We start from the raw sequence: 19,854 nt of genomic DNA, 5'->3' as shown, positions 1-19,854 counted from the left end.
TAAGTGGAGTTGCATAACTCCTAGTCTGACAGGCTAGACCACGGGCCTATACTACAAAACTGGTTCAGGAGTAAACCAGGTGAAGTTAAGGGGAAAATGAGGACTCTAGGCTCTTCTATTAGATGATTTACCTCTTAACTTAAACTGGTTTACTCCTGAACCAGTTTTTAAAGGTTCCCAAACTGGGGGTCGGGACCCCTAAGGGGCCCACAGAGGTACTGCAGGGGGGGTGGTGGACAGAAGGGACTGTTTGCATAAAAACCTTGACTATATGCTTTTATTATAACCTTTCCATACATTGTTAGTTACAACATTCCCTTCAATGGGTAATACATGTATTTACCTTTCCTGTGGATTACATTTTAGTAAAAAAAAAAAATGTAGCTGTATTTGGAAAATGAGAGGTGGAGGGTCGCAAAAATCAGCATCAAAATCATCAGCAGAAAAAGTTTGGGAACCACTGGGCTAGACTATGACCGGTATAGTCTGGTACCGCAATATTAGCGAAGCTGTTTAACCAAAAGTTGGTGAGCAAACTAGTTCAAACATTGTTTAGGTGCATCATAGGCAAGCACAGCTGTCTCTAAACCCTCTTAGTGTCTTGATTGATGGGCAGATTTTGTGTCATTCTATTGTATTATCTACGGTGACATATATGGCAACTCGTCAGGTAGAAATGTATTCTGCCTCAGGTGGGTTTATCTTAGCAAGGATAAACTCAGAGTGACGGCTGGAGCATTTTTGCATGCTGCAACATGTGTATAGTAGGCAACATATGCATTAGGCTCTAATGCGATTACTGTTTTCAGAAATTGCAAATTGTGGACTATATACACTATCTGGAAGGTCGCAAATTAAGGTTACTAATGGACAATATGATTTGTGCAATATTTTTTTCACAGTCGTGAATTATTGCTGTAAAGCGTGCTACATTTTGCTGGTGAATCAAGAAAGCTTGCAAATGGTATGACATTTGCAGATTTTAATTAATGCTAATGTATTTTTTGGAATTCTTAAACGTTTTCTGCAAATGATGTGTGTGGCGTTCTTGTCATGGCCCATGCATGTTTGTAAGTAGGAGAAATATTAAGATCAGAAATGGTCATTTTTCATAAAAGTAGGCTACTCTATGTGAGTGTGAGAGTAGGCTGCACTGTGCTCAGAATCCATTCATCAGAATGCTGGTAACCGTATGTGTTCTGCTTCGGTCTGGATGTTTCTGGTTCCACCAGATTCAATCTGCACTCTCTTACCCACCATTTGGGTGGTGGGCCCTTCCTTTCAGCCAGTGGCCAATCAGAGCAAGAGGTGGTGTCAGCGCTGGGCCAAAAATGTACAGGGGTGTGGAAGATGTTGACAAATATGTGGCTTGTCTCTGTTGTGCATTCAACAGTTAAAAAAATATGAAAAGGAAAATAATGGGTTTGCTCAATATAAGTCTTTGTGTCATTACTGAATTACAGGCTCACTGTTTTCAAAATGAAATATAGCCTAACTTGAACAGCTGGCCAAGGGTTAGCTGGATATCCTTATTCTGATAAATTTATCGTGGGACACTTCTTATGCTTATGAAGTATAGTGAATATGAGAAGCTTCTAATACAAAATTAATATTTTATTTTATTTTTTGTTATTTTGCGCACACACATCTGCTTAGAGGGGCCTCTAAAGTTCTTCCATAAAACAGTGAATTTGAAGGGGGTGGGAACAAATACAAGCGTTCAACGTCAGAGCCACTTCGACCAATCGCGTCATAGGCGTGAGAATAATATACATTTTGATTGGTGTAAAGTTTTTATCCGGAAAGCCTCGTAACCATCTTTGGCATGGCAAGGTGTTGGTTGTATGTTACCCCGAGTTTAAATATCAGGAGGAAAGTGTGTCACAGAAATCATTCTAGTCAATCTTGGAGAGCGTTTTTGTCATTTTAAGGGGACATTTGCATTTAACACGGGATAACAGAATGTCAGTTGACAGTGTATTTCGCACGCGTTCCCTTGGGGTTGCAGCCGTAGGTCTGCCAGATCAGTATGCTGACGGAAAGGCTGCGAAAGTGTGGCAGCTCTACATCGGCGACACGAGAAAGAGAACCGAAGAATACAAAACATGGATCATGGGTCTACTGAAAAGGCACAACGTCCATTCAATCTTGGACGTTGCCTGTGGCACAGGGTATGGTATTTCATTGATGTTTGTCAGCGTCTTTAGTTTTTGCTACATTTTAGGTTATTGCTTACTTACACTGACAGATTTTAGGTGTTGTTAAATTGAGCAGCAATAAACTACCTGTCAAGCTAGCAGTGGGTAGCCTGTCGTGAGTTGGCCATCTACTAACCACGTTATTACAGTTTTGTATGACTTAAACATGAAAATTAGTCTATACAAACCACAACATCTGGCTCCAAAACAGGTATCTCGTACTCATCAGCCTTGCTTCAATCTATAAACATTGAGGGTACGTGGCCAAGCGTCCGTGAACGTGTCACTGGCAGAACTTGCGGTACTGTTGTGTGTGCATCGCCTGTGAATTGTGTAAGCATAATGCAATGCTATTGAGTCAACATGCATTTGGCATTTCTCCTTTTTTCGTGGTAGGTAGCATGTAGTCAAACGTTTCTGGCGTGGTAATCTCAATTCTATATAGCCTACAGCTGCCGTTTGATTTGACTTGCTAGAAATCTGGCACCTATTTGATCGACTATATGTCTGCTGTCATCAAAGATCTCCAATCATGTGCAGGAAATGGTGATGTTTACCTTTTTACGGGTTATCGGTTTGTGGCTATCAGTTTGCCTTGCATTCTGAATACCCTCTTTTTGCAAGCAACTACGAATACCCTCTTTTTGTAAGCAACTAGTTAAACTGAAACTACTGATGTAAAGTGGGAAGAGGCAACACGGAACCTCTCTTGCCTCATTCTCCATCGAGAATGACTCATGGACAGAGTAGAGCTACTGTATGAAATGATGTGAAGTTGTCCATCCCCACGATTCTCATTCATTGATGGCTCTGCAAGTCATGCCAGGTCAGCATTTTGTTGCATAGAAGGTGTGCCCGGTGTGTTGGAACGTGGCCAAAAATAAAAGGCAGCGTTCCAGACAAAACAATGCAAACAAAAGTGAACAGTCGAAAATACGCAGTACCTTACACGCCCATTGGGGGCGGGCTGCAAAAACCAGCAACTTCCCACAGGCACACAATTGTAAAGGCTAATCACAGTGACTTTACAGATTATTACACACACAGACCTGTATTAACCTAGACTGGCAATGCCCCTCGAAATTTTCGGATTTCTCAGAGCCTCAGAATCGTAGTCCGCCATCTTAGTGGAGACTCCCGTAATTACGTAATGACGTCATGCACCGATGGGTTTTTTTTTTTATATATTTTTTTGCAACACTGGTTCACTAGTTAAGTTGGACCAGGCCATGTGTAACGTCTTTAGAACAATAGCTCTAGTATAAATTAATGTTCTAGAAAAGTCTCGCTCTCAAGTGGCTCGTTATTTTCACAGCTGCAATGTGCTGTGCCGTGTTGTTGCTAGGTTACCTTCAGCGTCCTTGGGGGGGGGGTGTATTAATAATAGCACAGTTACCGGTAGCTTCACTGAAAACGTACGGCTTATTTAAGAAATATACATACCAATATACACAGTTGTCATTACATCTGAGTTAAGTACATAAAATAAGCTTTGCACACGTAAGCATGGCCGATTCAGTGTCACAAATATCCACAAACCTGCATAAGCGGCAACGAAAACAGTCGGCTTCGGGGTTGCCAGATAACACTGATTATGTTCGTCCATTTTTACCCACAGACCGCCTTCCTCACCGGCCCCGATTGGGCGGGAAACCGCCCGATCTGGCAAGACCGCTCAGCTTCAGGCTCTCTAATAAAACGTCTGGAGGTAGTGAGGGTTATTTCATTATTGGAGTGAGAATTTAGACGTTACGCCTTGTCAAAATCTTACAAAAAATGATTGAAACCCACTTTGATAACTTTGTAATAACCGTTTGAAATCGTATGCATTCCTATGGCTCACAGCTGCGATAGTCTCCACTAGGCGGGGCTACGTCTGTGGGAGGAGCCCACAGGGCGCGAAAAAGGCAAGTATGGCTGCGCCCATACAATCCGAAAAGCTGCCACTGGCTAGAACCGCCCATTGCCAGTCTAGGTTAATACAGGTCTGTGATTACACAGTAATAAAAAGGGTGTTCACAGCCTAGTTGAAAACAGATTAGTGATAGTTTTCTGGTCCAGCCCAACTTAAAAAAGGTTCTCCTTTAGTTTGATCCACTTTGGTAGGCTACGTCACTCACATAAAGTAGACATGTAATAATGCAATAAAACAATAACCATTGGGAATAACAGAGTGAATGGGCAAATATTGCAGTGCCTCATGGGCTCCGATCTGCGAAACAATTTAACAATGGCGGCACTTGGTGTTTTCCCACTGCCCAGTTCCATTGTTTGTAGGCCTCTGCAGTTTTAGCAGTGTGACACTGAATTAATGAAAATTGGCTCTGTAAGCCAAGAAATGTGCAACCGAGTGTGCACTGTCACTGCCCACAATGGTGTTTTTTTTTTTTTTTAATGAAACATGTTTCGTATGTAACACCACCATGACTCATGAGACATCTGGAGTCACTATCTTCTAGAACGTTTAATTCAGAAATGATGTGGAAATTCTGGCGCAAGACATGGTGACAGTCAGTCTTGTGGTGGATGATTTACACACAGCTGTTGCACGTTGTGTAGTGTAGGCCATCCTTATTACCTTGCTGACCAGGGCAGATGTGTTATAGTAGGGCAGGGGCAACTGTTTTGGGGCTGTAGGCTACTGTGTGGTTTGGAATTTCCAGTATAGTGTGCAGCACGCTTTGGTTGCTTTAGTTGCATTGTCCAAATCTCTGCTGTCAGCTCTCAAACGCCTTACAGGAATACTTCCCACCACCCTCAATTCACAGTAGTCTTAAAGTTTGTGGTGTGAGTGAGACAGTCTGTTCCCTGAGAGGTGTAAGATTCACTGTGATGGAGAGGGTGAATTTGCTTGTAGAATTTGCTGAGGGTTGTTATATTGTCCAAGACTGTCCTATCCAAGACTGTCCAAGACTTGCATGTCCAAGACTGCACAAAAAGTTGACATAAGTAGACTACCGTCTTTTGTGTTGTGTTGTGTTGTTAAGCATTATGAGTCAAAGTCAGATCCTCACTCCTGAGGGAGTCAAGGAAAATACACCTCTCTCTAATCTCTAAAAATGTGTTGGTAAATGCGCTACATTTTTCTCTTCCTTCAGTTTCTATTCTTTCTTCTTCTTGGTTTTGTCTGTATTCAAGGTTAGATTGCTGTCCTGATGTTCATGTAGAGATCTGTTTTTCATGGAAAGCCTCTTGCTTTATTCTGTATTAGTAGCATACTCTGCTCCTGACCTCCTCTTATCCAGGCAACCCCAGTGACTTATTAAAAGAAATATAGTATGGACGCCAGTGCGCATTTTAATATTGCTCACTGACGGACATAAAAGTTAGGGTTTTAGTGGCTAAATTTGAGTGGGATTTCCAAAGGATTTTCATTCCATGGAATATTGGCTGTCATGAATCGGTGTGTTCTGGAACCGTTTCCAGCCGGCCAGTTCCAATTTCTTCCCCTTATCTACTGGTTCTCACAGGAACTTTAACCGCGGGTTGATCTGTTTTTGTATGTGTTGGGAAACACTCAGGTAGCCATGTGAGATGGTTCTAACTGGACTGGACTGTTTCTAACTGAAAAAGTGGGCCACAAGTGGGTACCTGACACGTGTCTGTCGTCTACATTTATTTGATTTACTGAGTTGAGTTCAGTGGGATATTTGGAGCACTGGGTGAGGCAAGGTCAAAATGGGTGTGTAGAATTCCGCAAAGATTACGTCACTTGTCCATAACCTGGGGCTTGGGTCCATTTATCGAGTTCTTCTTTAAGAGACTTGGGAGGCTTTTTTTTCTCTCTTTGCAGTGGTGCTTCTGTCTGCCTTCCAAGTGAGATTTTGACATACTTAGCCCACTAGCCTTTGCTAATAATAACTTTCTGGGCTGCTGTTGGACAGTTGCCTCTGACAGCTGTTGAGTGTATGCCATAACACATGAAATGCTAAGTCAGCACCCATGAGTCTGTCACACCCATTCTCAGTTCAGACAGAATCCACTTGCTGCACATGAAGAGTTGTGGAGCCGCAACTATTACAGTTGTGAAAGTCTGTAATGCTGTGATGGAATCCTATGTACCAACATGATTCGAACACTTTTACAAAGTCATGTGGCAGTTTTAGACATGAGATGTGAGCTCTAAGATGTTACTTTCAAGCACCACTATGTGAGCTGTTGTCCCCCAACCATAAAAGAATGCATCTAAAATTGGTTCCTCCATTGGTTCATCAACGACTCACTTGTTTTGCAGGTGCCTTAATTAATTTAATTAAATTTGCAGAAGCTAGGTATTTCTCTGTAGTTCAGTATGAGACAATTTGGCTCCCAATTTGGGAAAAGTAATACAGAAGCTTGTTTCTGCATTAAAGGTACACTGTGCAGGAAATGGTCAAAAAAGGTACTGCAACTATGCTGCTCATTGAAACTGGGCTGCCTATTGCCAAATTTGATCTTTACATGAAAGTTTACTAAGTAATAAACAAATGTTTTTTAGTATGGTCCAAGTAGAGTCATTTTTGCAGCTAAAAATTACTATTTTGGGAAATTCAAAATGGCGGACCATGGAGAATATCCCCCTTTTCATGCATGAAAAGTGCAATTTTTCCAGTCATAATGAATACTTAGAATTTGATTGTGGTTGTAAGTATTCATGAAAAGGGTAACATTAGTGAATGGGCAGCATGAATTCTGGAAATAAACAACTGAAAATCTCACATAGTGTCTGTCCCTTTAAATAACGATTCCGGAGTCACTTAAATTGTTCATCAAATTGTAACAGGGTGACGTAGGATAGCAAGTCCACTATGAACCTGTCGACTTGCTCTAGCTGTAGAGTTGTTTTCAAGGAGGTCATATTGCGAGAAAAAAAAACATATTTTTTCAATCTCATGTATCTCAGTTTAGTTGCATTACAATTTCTGCTTTCTTTGACTTTGTTCAGAGTGGACTCGATCATGCTGGTTGAGGAGGGATTCAAAATGGTGAGCGTGGACGCCAGTGACAAAATGCTCAAGTATGCCCTGAAGGAGAGGTGGGACAGGAGAAAAGAGCCAGCCTTTGACCAGTGGGGTAAGAAGACATTTATGGAACACTTTAGGATAAGGGATGCCCTAAAAAGCATTGTAAAGACTTGGTAAATAATTCACCAATGATTAACAAAACATCAACACATGTTTTCATTAGTTTTATTAATGCTCTATAAAATATCTACAAGTGATATGTTGAAGATTTTACAAACCTTTTTTTTTTAAATTAATTTACAAAACAATTGTAAATGTACGATAAAAAACGTACCTATAAAATATTAACATAACATTTCCCTCTCATTTACAAAAGAGATGTTAATGTTTTGTTCACCATTAGTCAATTTTTTCCTAGGTTTATTTATAATGCCTTTTAAGTGTTACCAATAAGTCTTACATTTTCATACAAATTAACTATGGGACTACCGTAATAGTTCCAGGTCTGTAGAGCTTTGCATTATCACTCCTCACACATTCCTCTTCCGGGCCCATGTGGCCCATGAGGCTTCAAGAGGTCCCATGAAAATTGAAAATAAATGCCCTTCAGCAGACATCTTGTCTGATGAAGGGCATCCTGCCCGAAACGTCACATTAAATGAAAAACACGGGAGCCTGGTGTGCAGACTTTCAATTTTCATGTGACTTTACTGGGCCTGCTCCTAGAATATTTTTGAGACTTTAAGAGCTCCCGCCACCTGGTCTGCCGCTTCCTTTAGTCGTCAAGGAGGAGGCCTTGCAGCCCTACTTAACATTATACATAAGGTAGCCCTAACTCATTTGTGTGACTCATTCCAGTTATCGAGGAGGCGAACTGGCTGACTCTGAAGGATGATGTGCAGAAGCCTGGTAGTGGATTTGACGCTGTCATCTGCTTAGGAAACTCTTTCGCTCACTTGCCAGACTTCAAAGGTAACTAGGTGTGTGTGTGTGTGCGCGTGTGTGTGTGTGTCTGTGAAATACATGTAATACCAGGATTCTCACAGCAAGTCAGATGCGAAAGTCCATGATATTCCCTGACCTTAAAATGTAAATTTCCACAAGTTCTGATCGGGCACATTTAATTCCCTGAAATTCCAAGATACTGTATTACAATTCTACTTGATTTACTAGCTATCATAATGTCACAGTTGTATGTTTACACTGGAAAGTTCATCTGAGGTGAGTGGTTTAGACGGTCATTTTGTTTTTTTTGGGTCTTTTTTTTTCTTGTAGGGGACCAAAGTGACCAAAAGCTAGCACTTCACAACATTGCCAGTATGGTGAAGCCTGGAGGCATCCTGATCATCGACCATCGTAACTACGACTACATTCTAAAAACCGGCAACGCACCTCAGGGAAAGAACATTTACTACCAGGTATGGATTCACTATCGGCCTGTCTATGACCTTCTGAGAATTTGGATGTCTTTGTACAACAATATTCTCGAGCAGTGATGGGCAACATGGATTAAATTAGCTACAGTCCAGTGCCACATATTGTTTTTACCTTTCCAACTCCACCAGATGATTGCCTGTTTGTAGGATGACCTCAGAGTTCATAAAGGTTGGAGCAGGGGTCACCCAACAGTTTTTCTCTTCTTTCTTGCTGACCAAAATATTGTAAAACTGAAAAATGAGAAAAGGTCGCACCATGCATAGGTTTCTTTTATTACACAGACGCATTTCGGCGTTCGGCGTTCGCGTTCGCGTTTCAGAACGCCAAAACGCGTCTGCGTAATAAAAGAAATCTATGCATGGTGCGACTTTTTCTCATTTTTCATGATGACCTCAGAGCCATGAAAGTAAGAGTCAGGCTAATCCCATTGACCTCAGTGCTCCATTTTTCAACACAACAATGGTGGCTCATGGAGCCTTTGACACATACATGGCCATTGACATAGTTCCACTATAGTTCCAGGAAGCAGGTGTAGAACACAGAAAGTGCAGTTAAGGTAAATGTAATTCATTTCTACTTCACCTTTGCTTGTTACATAGTGGTTCTGTCACCAAGCAATTTCCTGTATGCCAGGTGTCACAACTCTGAATTCCATGGCCTTGGATGACCTGGTTGAATTGGACAGGTAAAACCAGGTCATTTGGAATACATTGCATTGGATTGTAACTCATTTATCCAGGGTGCCCATCACTGTTCTAGACACCTTAAATTCCTTTGGGATCTGAAGAGTAACCAATTAACTGATTCACTCAGAACTCAACAAATAATGGCGTCGTAAACCTAAAGTGTCAGGTACTGCCAGACAAATTCCTAATCCTCTTCCAATTAACTATTCTTCCTGCACAGACTTTTTGCATTGTAATCACTGAAAGCAATGCTCACCGAGTATTGCATCATATCTTTTATATTTGCTTTATGGTCCACCCTCTTTAAACACTAGGAAGGAAGTGGGGTGAGTGATTGCACAGCAATGAGCGTATAATCAACAAGTGCCACAATAACAGTGCCGCAATAAGAGAGCTCCGAGTCCGGACCTGCGTGTTCACTGAATTGTTATCAACACTACAGTAGTGAGCGATATAATGGAGTACTTGAACATAACCGACAAGATTTACATTGGAAATCTGAGCTTTATCGAGCTACTAATTGTAAAATCGCAATAATATAAGTCATGCGCTTATAGGTAAAATAAGCCTGCGCCCAAAAAAGTGAACCTATAGGCTTAAGCAAAGCCTATACACCAAAAGTCTCCTATTAATTATTTTTTCCCAGCTTATTCAGTCTTCTCTTGGAAGAATAGCCAAGCTTGAAATATCTGTAGAAAAGTAAATAAAAAGAGACCAAAAAAAGGGCCTTGGCCGTGGCCCAAATGGCTGGGGTGCTGTACTGTTGCGCCGGGGACCCGAGTTCAATTCTGGCCCGGGGTTGACTTCCCAATCCTCCCCCTAGTCTCCACCTTCCAATGTGGTCTAACGGTGTGTTAGATGGCTTTCCTCCAAGGTTGCTGCAAATGGTGGCACAACCTATGTTGACCTTTGCTTGCAGAGCTAATGGAGTCATTCAGACATGATTAGGCAAATACTGTAGTAGAGTAGAGGGTAGAGTGTCATTTAAGATACCTTTTTATGCATGCTGCAATCAAGTCAAGTTAGCCTTTAACTAACCCGGTAACCCACTAGCCTAATCTACTGCTATCCAGTTGAAACGCCCTGATGAGAACTCCAACATGCGTTGCTACAGAGATAGTTCAAGGATCCTCTTGTGCATTCCCTCTCCACTGACATGGAGACATGTTGTCTTCGGTCGACCTCGGACCGCAGGTCTCGTTTCCCAGGGAGATAGTAAATCAGTGTTTCTCAACCTTTTTTGAACAAATGCCCCCTTTGCCTCATCACAAGCCTCCAAACGCCCCCTTGACCTCGTCATAAGTCTGACAACGCCCCCTTTATTATAAAAAAAAATAAATGAACTAATGCTCCCCAATGGCAACTAAGCAGAGAGCTCACAAACGCCCCCTGGGGGGCTGTAACGCCCCCCCGTTGAGAAATACTATTGTAGATGCAGCTCGCTGACCTGACCTTGTGTCCTTTAAAGGGGAATGAAGGGTGGGGTGGCAAGAAGAGTGCCCTGCTTAGTTCAGGGGTGATTAACCTCTATGCCCCAAGGGCCATTCACATGGTGTTTGAAACTTACATAGCTATTCAAAGTGTCTGAAAGATCTACTTACACCAGTTGTACTCGATCCTTTTGAAATATGACGTTTCACCCCTAGTTACATACACACTCTGCGCCTGCAAGTGGCATGTCACCTCCACTGGCTGCGTTTCCCGTTCACAGAAACAATACAGAGCGTTGGCGCAAATTAGGAAGGAGGAGGGGCTCACCTCTGTAAAAAAAAAAAAATGGCTTCATATCTTGTGTGCTACCTTTATGGTTAAGACATTTCAAACACTATGTGAACAGACTATGCATCTAATTCGCAGGCTAGTATCTAAGAGAGGGCGGACCAAAAAAATGCCAGGGTGGAATATGTCCTTTAAGGTTGTTGTTCTCTAGCTAATGACCCAACTTGATACCAGGTAGACAGTCAAAGGTGTGCCAGGCATTGTAGGTTTGCAGGTGCACACATCTGTATTTTTTATGTGATGACATCATCATCGTCCCTGCCGACTCATTTATTCAACGAGGACCTATACTACAAAGCTGGTTCAGGATAAGTCAAGGTTAAGTTAAGAGGTAAATCATCTAATAGAAGAGCTGGAGTCCTCAACCAAGTAAAATGCTAACTTAGTCAGCAATGATTTCATGATGTTACCTCTGAACTTAACCTGGCTTACTCCTGAACCAGCTTTGTAGTGTAGGCCCCAGGTGTATATCTCCTCTGGTCATGTTTGTCAATACAGCTGCATCTTGGTTCGTTTTTTTTTATCTTTCACCTTTCAACCAAAAGGCACCAGTTCTCCAGACCAGTTCTAGCCTGACGATGCAACATTATCTTCTTTTTTTCCCCCCTTCCCCACCTCAGAGTGACCTCAAGCAGGACATTGCCACATCGGTGCTGTGGGTGAACAACAAGCCTCACATGATCACTCTGGACTACACCCTGGAGCTGCTGGAGGAGGGACATACAGAGGTCCAGACAAGGTATTGATGGATAAACAAACACACACAGTAGTGTGACGCTGATATTGATATCATTATATTCAGGGCTCTAAATTAACTTTTTTTTATCACCAGCCAAAATGGCTAGTAGATTTGTAACCTTACTAGCCAAACACACACTCACTAATGGATCAAAGTGGCTAGTAGGCTCTTTATGTGGCTAGTAAGAGGCTGTTTTCTACCAGCCACACTGACATTTCACCAGCAATTGGCCGGACTAGTCGGATTTGGCCTGACTAAATTGACGGGGCTTTAATATGCCCATTCCTTGCCCTTCAATTTGAGGGCACAAAATATATTTACACGATATATTGTATCTAATATGTGTTCCTTACATTTGTTCCTCACATTTAGTTTCGTGGTCATTGCTCTGTTTTGTGCTAACCCGTGCCAACTCCCCACCCTCTTCATTTCCAGTAAATTCCGCCTGTCCTACTACCCCCATCGTGTGGAGAACTTCAAGGAGCTGCTTAAGGATGCCTTCGCCGGAAAATGTGAGCAGGAGTGCTACGGAGACTTTAAAGCCTACACACCTGGCCAGGCCCACACGCCGTGCTATTTTATTCACGTGCTCAAGAGAACAGCCTAGAGAGCCAGCAAAAAGTGTTATTTAGTAATTGGGTCCAGTCTCTCATCTCTTTTTTTCCCTTTTCTGTGCAAGCATCTCTTTATACTAACTGCAGTCTTAAAAATGGGTTTTTAAGTAATGTGTTTTTACGACTAAACAGAAGCCTGTTTGTGTTTGTAGATTTTTGTGCCTTACGTCATGCATTTCTCCTCCATGGTCAGAGACTGTCTACATACTGCTTACCTTAAAACAATTAGGTACAGACATTTCGTAACATGGATATTGGTTGCAAATATCCCACCTCTGCTGGTGCTAAAAGGGCTTTAAAGCTTTATTTTTGATGCAAAAAAAGATGATCCTGACCATTTGAATTCGAAATTGAAATCACATGTGTTTTTATTACATGCAGTGGGCTAGTCCTCAGAAAGTGCAAATATTTGTCTGTCCCCATTCGCTCTGATAGGGGCTTGACCTTGTAAGCCCAAAAATAGCTGCCCGAGGCGTTTCCAAGATGGCGGAGAAGGGGCAGCTCTCAACTGGAATGTCTCGGTAGCACAGTTGAAGAATTCCATGCTTTGCCTGTTTCTGTTTTCGACAATCTGCGATTATTTTACTTTTCTAATTTCATGCTATCAATGTGCTCCCCCTCTACATTAGAGTTGTAGATTTTCTGAATCAGTGATGTTTTCTTCTGTCTTTTAAGAAAACAAAGTTACCCAAATTGCATGGTAATAAAACATGCACAAAGTTTTGTTCTGTTCACTCCCAGGCTGAATATTTTTCCTTTTTTTCAATCAAGTTTACCAAATTTTTATGAATTCCCGTCTTCATGTATTCTGTGTATGTATGTATTACACATTTTCAGTGAAATTGTGTTCTCTTCTGCTACTGTACCACGACAGTAGTTGTGTGTATACCTTTACAGGCCGGTTCATTTGGAATAGACCTTTGTAATTTGTGGATCCACAGTAAGTACACATGGTACCAAGAATTTACAAGTTTGATATTGATTTCATTGTTGATAAACGGTTGCATATGACAACTGATTTTCATATTAAAGAACGGCATGAAAAAAACTATTCCTTGTGCCAAATCAATAGTTACTCTTTTCACTCAACAGGTGTTCTAGTTCACTTAATCGTTACCACTTATGCCAGAAAAGCTCACAGTGGTCGTTTAAAACATTTCCACCCTGTCAAAAGGTAGCATGATTATTGCCAGACAAAATCACAAATAGGATAATTCAACGTTTTAAACACATAGAAATTTAACTGGAGAGGGACTGACATAGCTGTATATACGGCTCTGGGGACTGTTTGCCAGCACTGCCCTCTGCTGATTGTAAAGTGCCATGACAGCCACCCTTGCCTTCCTTGAGGTAAGATAATCAGAGAAATTAGAAGGGATAATTCAGCTGTTCCCAAACTTTACCATGACAAGGGTCATGCATGGCTCGTGTCACACACTTATTTTCTGTATCCCCTTACACATCCGTAGTGTAGGTCTGTTGCTCAGTGCCCCACTGGGATATAAAATAACGATAATAGTAATGTTCAGAGATGCTACAGATCATTATAATGACGTTCTTAATATCAATATTCTTAATATCTTTTTCGTTTTCCTGCCAAACTTTTGCGGCCCCCCTAGCACCCCAGGCCCCCACTTTGAATGCCACTGGGATAGTGCACTCCCATCCTTGGCCTTATGTTTGTGGCCTCACTTCATGTGACGCCCCACCTCTGTGGGGAAAAAAAAATTCCCTGCGGTCAACCTGGACTCAACTTTTGGGGAACTTATCTTTAAACATCCTGATAGCAAATTAGTGGATCTTCCAATTGTTCTTTTGCGATATATTGTATTTAACTGCTATGCAATGACATTTCATCACCACCACGGGGCCAAAAGCACTCAGGGAGGATATGAATCAAGATATTGGACAGAGCCCTACATCCATCCACCACATGCAGGCATAACACTGCAGCAAGTTACAATATATTTGAAAATAAGCATGACTGAATCCTAGACGCATCTGAGAACAAAACTGAAAAATGCAATTTAGAAGCCTTTCTGGGATTTAAAAAAAAACAAAAAAAACAGCATGCTCAACTTGGTCTTGAAGCTGCTCAATCCCTCAGAAAATAATTGGTTTATCTACATGCTATATATATATATATATATATATATATATATATATATATATATATATATATATATATATATATATATATAGGGCTAACATTTCTTCTATGAACTGTACAGATTACCAGATTACCATGTGCAAGGCATCACTAACATAGCTCTGAATCCATGATTCTCTTAATATATAACGAACTGCATGCAGTCGGTCTTTCTGTGGCTGGTCACAAATACTGTATGCCAATTACACTGGTTCACAGAGTGTACAGCTTCCCTAGCCTTGCCATCCACATGAAACTTGAGGACCCATCGAGTGTCTGATAATACAGAAGCAGCAGACAACATACATGAAGTTGATAAAAAGAATTTATTGAACATGTATATAAAATTTTGGCACACCAATTATTCAAGAATTTATCATCTTGCCCTGCAAGCATTCTCTCACACACGCACACTTCATGAGTCACTGAAAGTCCACAGGAAACAGAAACATCTTACACACAAGGCACTACTCTTGCAAACAAGGAAATAAAACTCAGCCTTGGATGAAGTTCAGAGGTATAACGTTTCTCTCTCTAGCAGTACTAACGGATGATAGTTGTCCCAATAGATGACACTATAAAAAACATTTATGGTTGATTTTTCAGTCTCCCTTGCAACAAAATGACTCTGGACGACTTCCACAATGGATGCATACTTTGCAGACAACACAGTCACAACTTATAAACACTTCACACCACAGAATAGACAAATGTACACGTCCATACAGAATTATTGCAGTTATAAAAAAAAGTAAACATGCATACATAAAAAATACAGTCAGTTCATACTTGATTATAATGCATCTTTACAGTTTTAGGAGTTCAAGCATATTCCATCGTCCTTTAAAGTTTAGCGGTGCTTCGTACTTCTGTTCCAGTTGGAAGTTACGACATGCACCCACTGCAGAAGGCCTTGTCATAGCGGTCAGAGTAGCTGTGGAAAGAAAATGGGTAGTGATTCAGAATACAGCAGTCAGGCAAGGCATAACTGTGCCTTACACAACAGGGGGAGGAAAAAAAAAACAGCACAAGGCTGAGATTTCATAACTTTTGCTATAAAGAACCCAACAGTGCCCCCTTCTGACCAACCTGAATACAAACCGTTTCGTGCACCTGACACTACAATATAAGCGTCTTGCTGTGGCGTCATAAGTTACGCCTGGCACGGCGTTATGGGTGGGCCAGGGTGGACCTGGGCCCACCCATTTTGGTCCTGGGTCCGCCCATTTTTTTGTTCAGAACCTAAAATCTTTCACTGAAGGAAAACAATATATTCAATATGTTTTATATATTCTACTAGTGTACGAAAAAACTGAGAAACTGAAGAGGAAATAAAAAGGTTTTTTTTGTTTTGCTTTTGATGCTCCTGACATGAACCATCAATCCGTCCCCGCAGCCTATGGCTATGTTGGCTACTTTCTGCTGCTACGTAGCGCGCTCACCCCGAAAAAATTGATACAATGTCATGACTCATGTCAGATTCTATAGCATAATGCTAGAGAGCCAGACATGCACTCGAACATGCCAGTCTAGTTGCCCCACGTAGGCTACATAGAATAGGCCTGGCGTCACTGATGACAGAAAATAAAATCACTGAAGTCAATGTCTTTAAAAGCAGTTGCAAACTTGAAACATCAAGGAGTGATATGCGCATCTGGACTAACGAGAAATCATTGAATGGATAGCTGCCGAGACTGGTAGGAAAGCTAATTCCTCATGCCCGCCGCGGCAACTTGTTGTAAAGGAACAATTTACTTTGATTACAAACTAGGACTAGCCTATGTAGGCTATTATGAGTTTCTACTGGCTTTATATTCATGGACGGCTGTCCTCGTCTGTCGGCAATACGTTTGACCCTCGTCGTGATCACATAAGGTGCACGTTTGACATGCTAAGTTGTTGATCTGACTGTGGTTAGCTATAAACAGCATCTTAACTAGCCTATGTTATTGCCGTTGTGAAGCTGATATTTTAATATTGTCTTCATGGGTTGCATTTTACTGTGGCCATGGATAGGCTATCCCACCACACATATAGGTTTTCTTTCTTCTCCAGAGGACTAAACCAACAGCATATGTCCATGGCTTAATTGTCGAAACAGAGTTCAGATTTGTCAAGGTTCGCTTGGTAGCAGCCTTCATGGACTGTGGCTAAACTGTGTCTGGTTATGGAATATAACTAATGTGCCGCAAGTTGCAACAGTTGTGTGCGTGCGTAGGCTGTGTTTGAGTGGTTCAACGTGTGATTGTGTGCTCTGATCGTCGCATTGTTGCGGTTGAAATGACATCCTCTTGCATGCATAGCCTACATAAGTCGGGTGCTTGGGATAGGCTATCACAGGCAGCCCCTGACCCAGCATAGCCCTGTTCGCAACATGCGCCCCACCCGCCTCTCTTCTTTCTTCGCACGGGAGCCACTCCGCGCTCCGAGACCTCCCTCTTCACAAAGCACTGCTCCAAACTTTCTCCTGACCTCTCTTCTCTTAGCAGACGTGCGCTTTACTCCCCACGCATTGTTTTGTATGTGATATCACTCAATTTATCTTAAGTTTCTTCCGCGTTGTTTATGGAAGTGTCAAGCGGTAGCCTAATGCGAATTTTAAGAATTATAATAGGCCTAATAATAATATGGCGCAAGCACTGGAGAAGTGCCGTGTGTCTCACCCGTATTTTAAAGCAACTCCAGTGACATAATTAACACAGCGTGGATCATTAATCATTGTCATCTTCATATATGCATGTTTGCAAAAGAAATGTGGGGTTTGGGGGCAATAAAACATTTGGTGATGGGGCAATGCGACGAGACTGTGAGGGAGGAAATTAATGAATGGGCTACCCTACCCCCGCGGCCGTAACTTCATCCGAGAATCTTTACAATGAGGAAACACTGAATATACGCGCATATATATTCGAGTAAAAATCAGACGTTTTGTTATAGGCCTAATGAAGTGCCACCCAAAAATGTTCTGGCCCACCCAACGCTGATTTTCTGGCGCCGTGCCTGAGTTACGCTTTGGAGCAAAACCAGTACAAGCCGTTTCAGACAGAAAATGAGTAAGTGCACGTCTACACAATTGGATGCAATTAATACCTGCATCCAATGCATTGAATCGAAGGAGTCTGACAGCGTGTGAAAGGCCCAAATACTTTTTTATTTGCACAACTGGTGAGTCACCTAAAATGAACTACAAACTGACCTTCACTACTCAACTCTTGCATCCACTGCAGGGTGGCTTTTCTGAAGCTCAAGGTGTGTGTGGGTGGGTGTGTGTGTGTGTGTGTGTGTGTGTGTGTGTGTGTGTGTGGGTGGGTGTGTGTGTGGCCATACTTACTCCGTAGTGATGCAGAATGTGCAGCATTGGCTGGAGCAGCTGATGCAGGGCTGGGTGCAGGAAGGGCAGACTGAGCGCTCACACTGCGAGCAGCGCATCTTGGACGGACTGGCCTTCTGGCACACACCGCAGCCAGTAGGGGCACACGCACCACCTGAGGGAACACCTGGATGGACGCACCGCACCAGACACACAGGATCAGAAATGGCACAGCAGGGCATTACATGGCAAGAGGAAAGTCCTCAATTAGAATTTGATTCTGAAGAAAATCAGAGGGTGCGCTCGGCAGAATGTGGGAAAATGCCCACATTTTCTAAGCCACAATTCGGGAAATGTTCAATAGGCCAAATCCCGACAGTCAACGGGAAGACAGTGACAGATCAGACGGTGCGTTATCGGCTTTTCAAAAACAGGCGCGTGCGAAGGGAGTTCCCATTAGGGATGGTTATGTAGGCCTGTGCTGCTGAGTTGAGTCATTTCTTTAGTCATGCATTTCTTGGAAGTGAATAGATTATGCAATTATCGTTGAGGATAGGGCTACTGGATGAATTCAGATTTTTTTGTACACTGCCCAATATTGATATGGATTACCTGATGCAGCAGATGTCCTTTTCAGCTTGCCGTCGAACGAAATCACAGTTTGTCCTTTTAGCAGCGCATGGTTGCCGTTTGGCGTCGGGTTCTCTTCTAATGCATGGCCATTGCAAGCCTTTTCGTCCCCGTCCACTTTCCACAGTGTTCCCATAACAGCTTTCGTCCCATTGAAAAGTAAATTCTTGGTTTTCTCTGATGGGACAAAATGACAGAGAGAAAACGAGATATAAAACCGGGCCGGGGCGTTTCTCAGGGGCACACAAGAGATGGCAGAATATGCAACGCTGCTCTTCCTTGCGCGATTAGCTTGGTGACGAAAGTTATATTCATCTTTCTTGCCAACACATGACTTCAGACTCAAGACTACTACCAGTACGCAATACACCACAGGATGAAGAGACAGTTGAACGTTTAAAGCCATTAGAACCCGCTTAGCACTGCGACTGCATGTTTCACTTCCGTGTTGACTGCATGGCCTGTCGCTCAAGATAAACAAACGGTAGTTATAGCACAACCCTTATAAAACAGCCCTGCCGCTTGCTATTAAGCCCCATTATACCGGCTGTGGTTCTACTTCTAATCCTCCATCACATGTTAGCATCACGGTAATTACCACCGATTAATTAGATTGGCACATCTAATCAACAATAACTCAAACTAGCAGGACAGTGAAAGGATCGTATATGTCCGACTCCGAACAAAGTATCCTTGGGTGAACTTTGACAACAAAAGCAGAGCTACCCCACCGGGCTTTGGCTAATGTGTTACAAAGTTTCAATGCGTCTTCTACTCTTCCTGTAACGTTCCCGGGAAAACACTGGACACATCTTTGGCTAGGTCTAGGCCTAGCTGCTGCTACAATGTTACGATTGGAGTGGAATTTGTTCATCAAATAACAGAACGTCAAATTAACATGTATTTCACCATGTACAAACACACAAAGGATCACAGAAGTAACTGTGAACGTCTTACCATATATTTCTTGACGGTACTTGTTTCCAAACACTCCGTGGCTACTCAGTTCCTTCTGACCTACATGGATTTTATACTGCGAGGAGAATGTCTCCGCAAATGGACAGGACCTCTTAGGCATATCTATAAAGCGTGGGTAAGGTTTTTGCAGTTGTCGGCCCGTAAAGCCACAAATAATTTCTTCAAATCCCTGGCAAAATGTGCCACAAACAGAGGGTTTCGCGGGAATCGACCAGACCCTTCTTCAAATATGGAACCTGGCAAACGCGCGCTATTTATCACATGCCGCAGTGTATCCTCTTCGGTCTCTTTGAAGTGAGTGGCCGCCACCTACTGGTTTGGAGTGAAACTTCAGGGAAAAAAGAGAACATGTCCCTCCTGTGGTTGTGTTTGTATCTGCAGCACAACACAA

The 19,854-nt window shown here is 42.3% G+C and overlaps 2 protein-coding genes across 2 annotated transcripts; one reads left to right on the top strand and one right to left on the bottom strand.

Annotated features, from left to right (window-relative positions):
* Positions 1 to 1,858: 1,858 nt before the first annotated feature.
* Positions 1,859 to 13,447, top strand: gnmt (glycine N-methyltransferase). Its single transcript, XM_063183671.1, has 6 exons — positions 1,859 to 2,171; positions 7,123 to 7,250; positions 8,000 to 8,113; positions 8,417 to 8,559; positions 11,664 to 11,782; positions 12,218 to 13,447. The coding sequence occupies exons 1-6, from the start codon at positions 1,963 to 1,965 to the stop codon at positions 12,387 to 12,389; spliced, it is 885 nt and encodes a 294-aa protein (XP_063039741.1). The 5' UTR covers positions 1,859 to 1,962; the 3' UTR covers positions 12,390 to 13,447.
* Positions 13,448 to 14,852: 1,405 nt separating this feature from the next.
* siva1 (SIVA1, apoptosis-inducing factor) lies at positions 14,853 to 19,697 on the bottom strand. Its single transcript, XM_063183670.1, has 4 exons — positions 19,443 to 19,697; positions 18,468 to 18,662; positions 17,877 to 18,042; positions 14,853 to 15,479 (listed from the first exon to the last, which is right to left on the bottom strand). Exons 1-4 carry the CDS (start codon positions 19,561 to 19,563, stop codon positions 15,431 to 15,433), a joined length of 531 nt encoding a protein of 176 aa, XP_063039740.1. The 5' UTR covers positions 19,564 to 19,697; the 3' UTR covers positions 14,853 to 15,430.
* Positions 19,698 to 19,854: the final 157 nt, after the last annotated feature.

This window comes from Engraulis encrasicolus, chromosome 19 (genome assembly GCF_034702125.1).
Source record: "Engraulis encrasicolus isolate BLACKSEA-1 chromosome 19, IST_EnEncr_1.0, whole genome shotgun sequence".
Classification (NCBI taxonomy): domain Eukaryota; kingdom Metazoa; phylum Chordata; class Actinopteri; order Clupeiformes; family Engraulidae; genus Engraulis; species Engraulis encrasicolus.
This window is presented reverse-complemented; position numbering and strand designations above follow the sequence as displayed.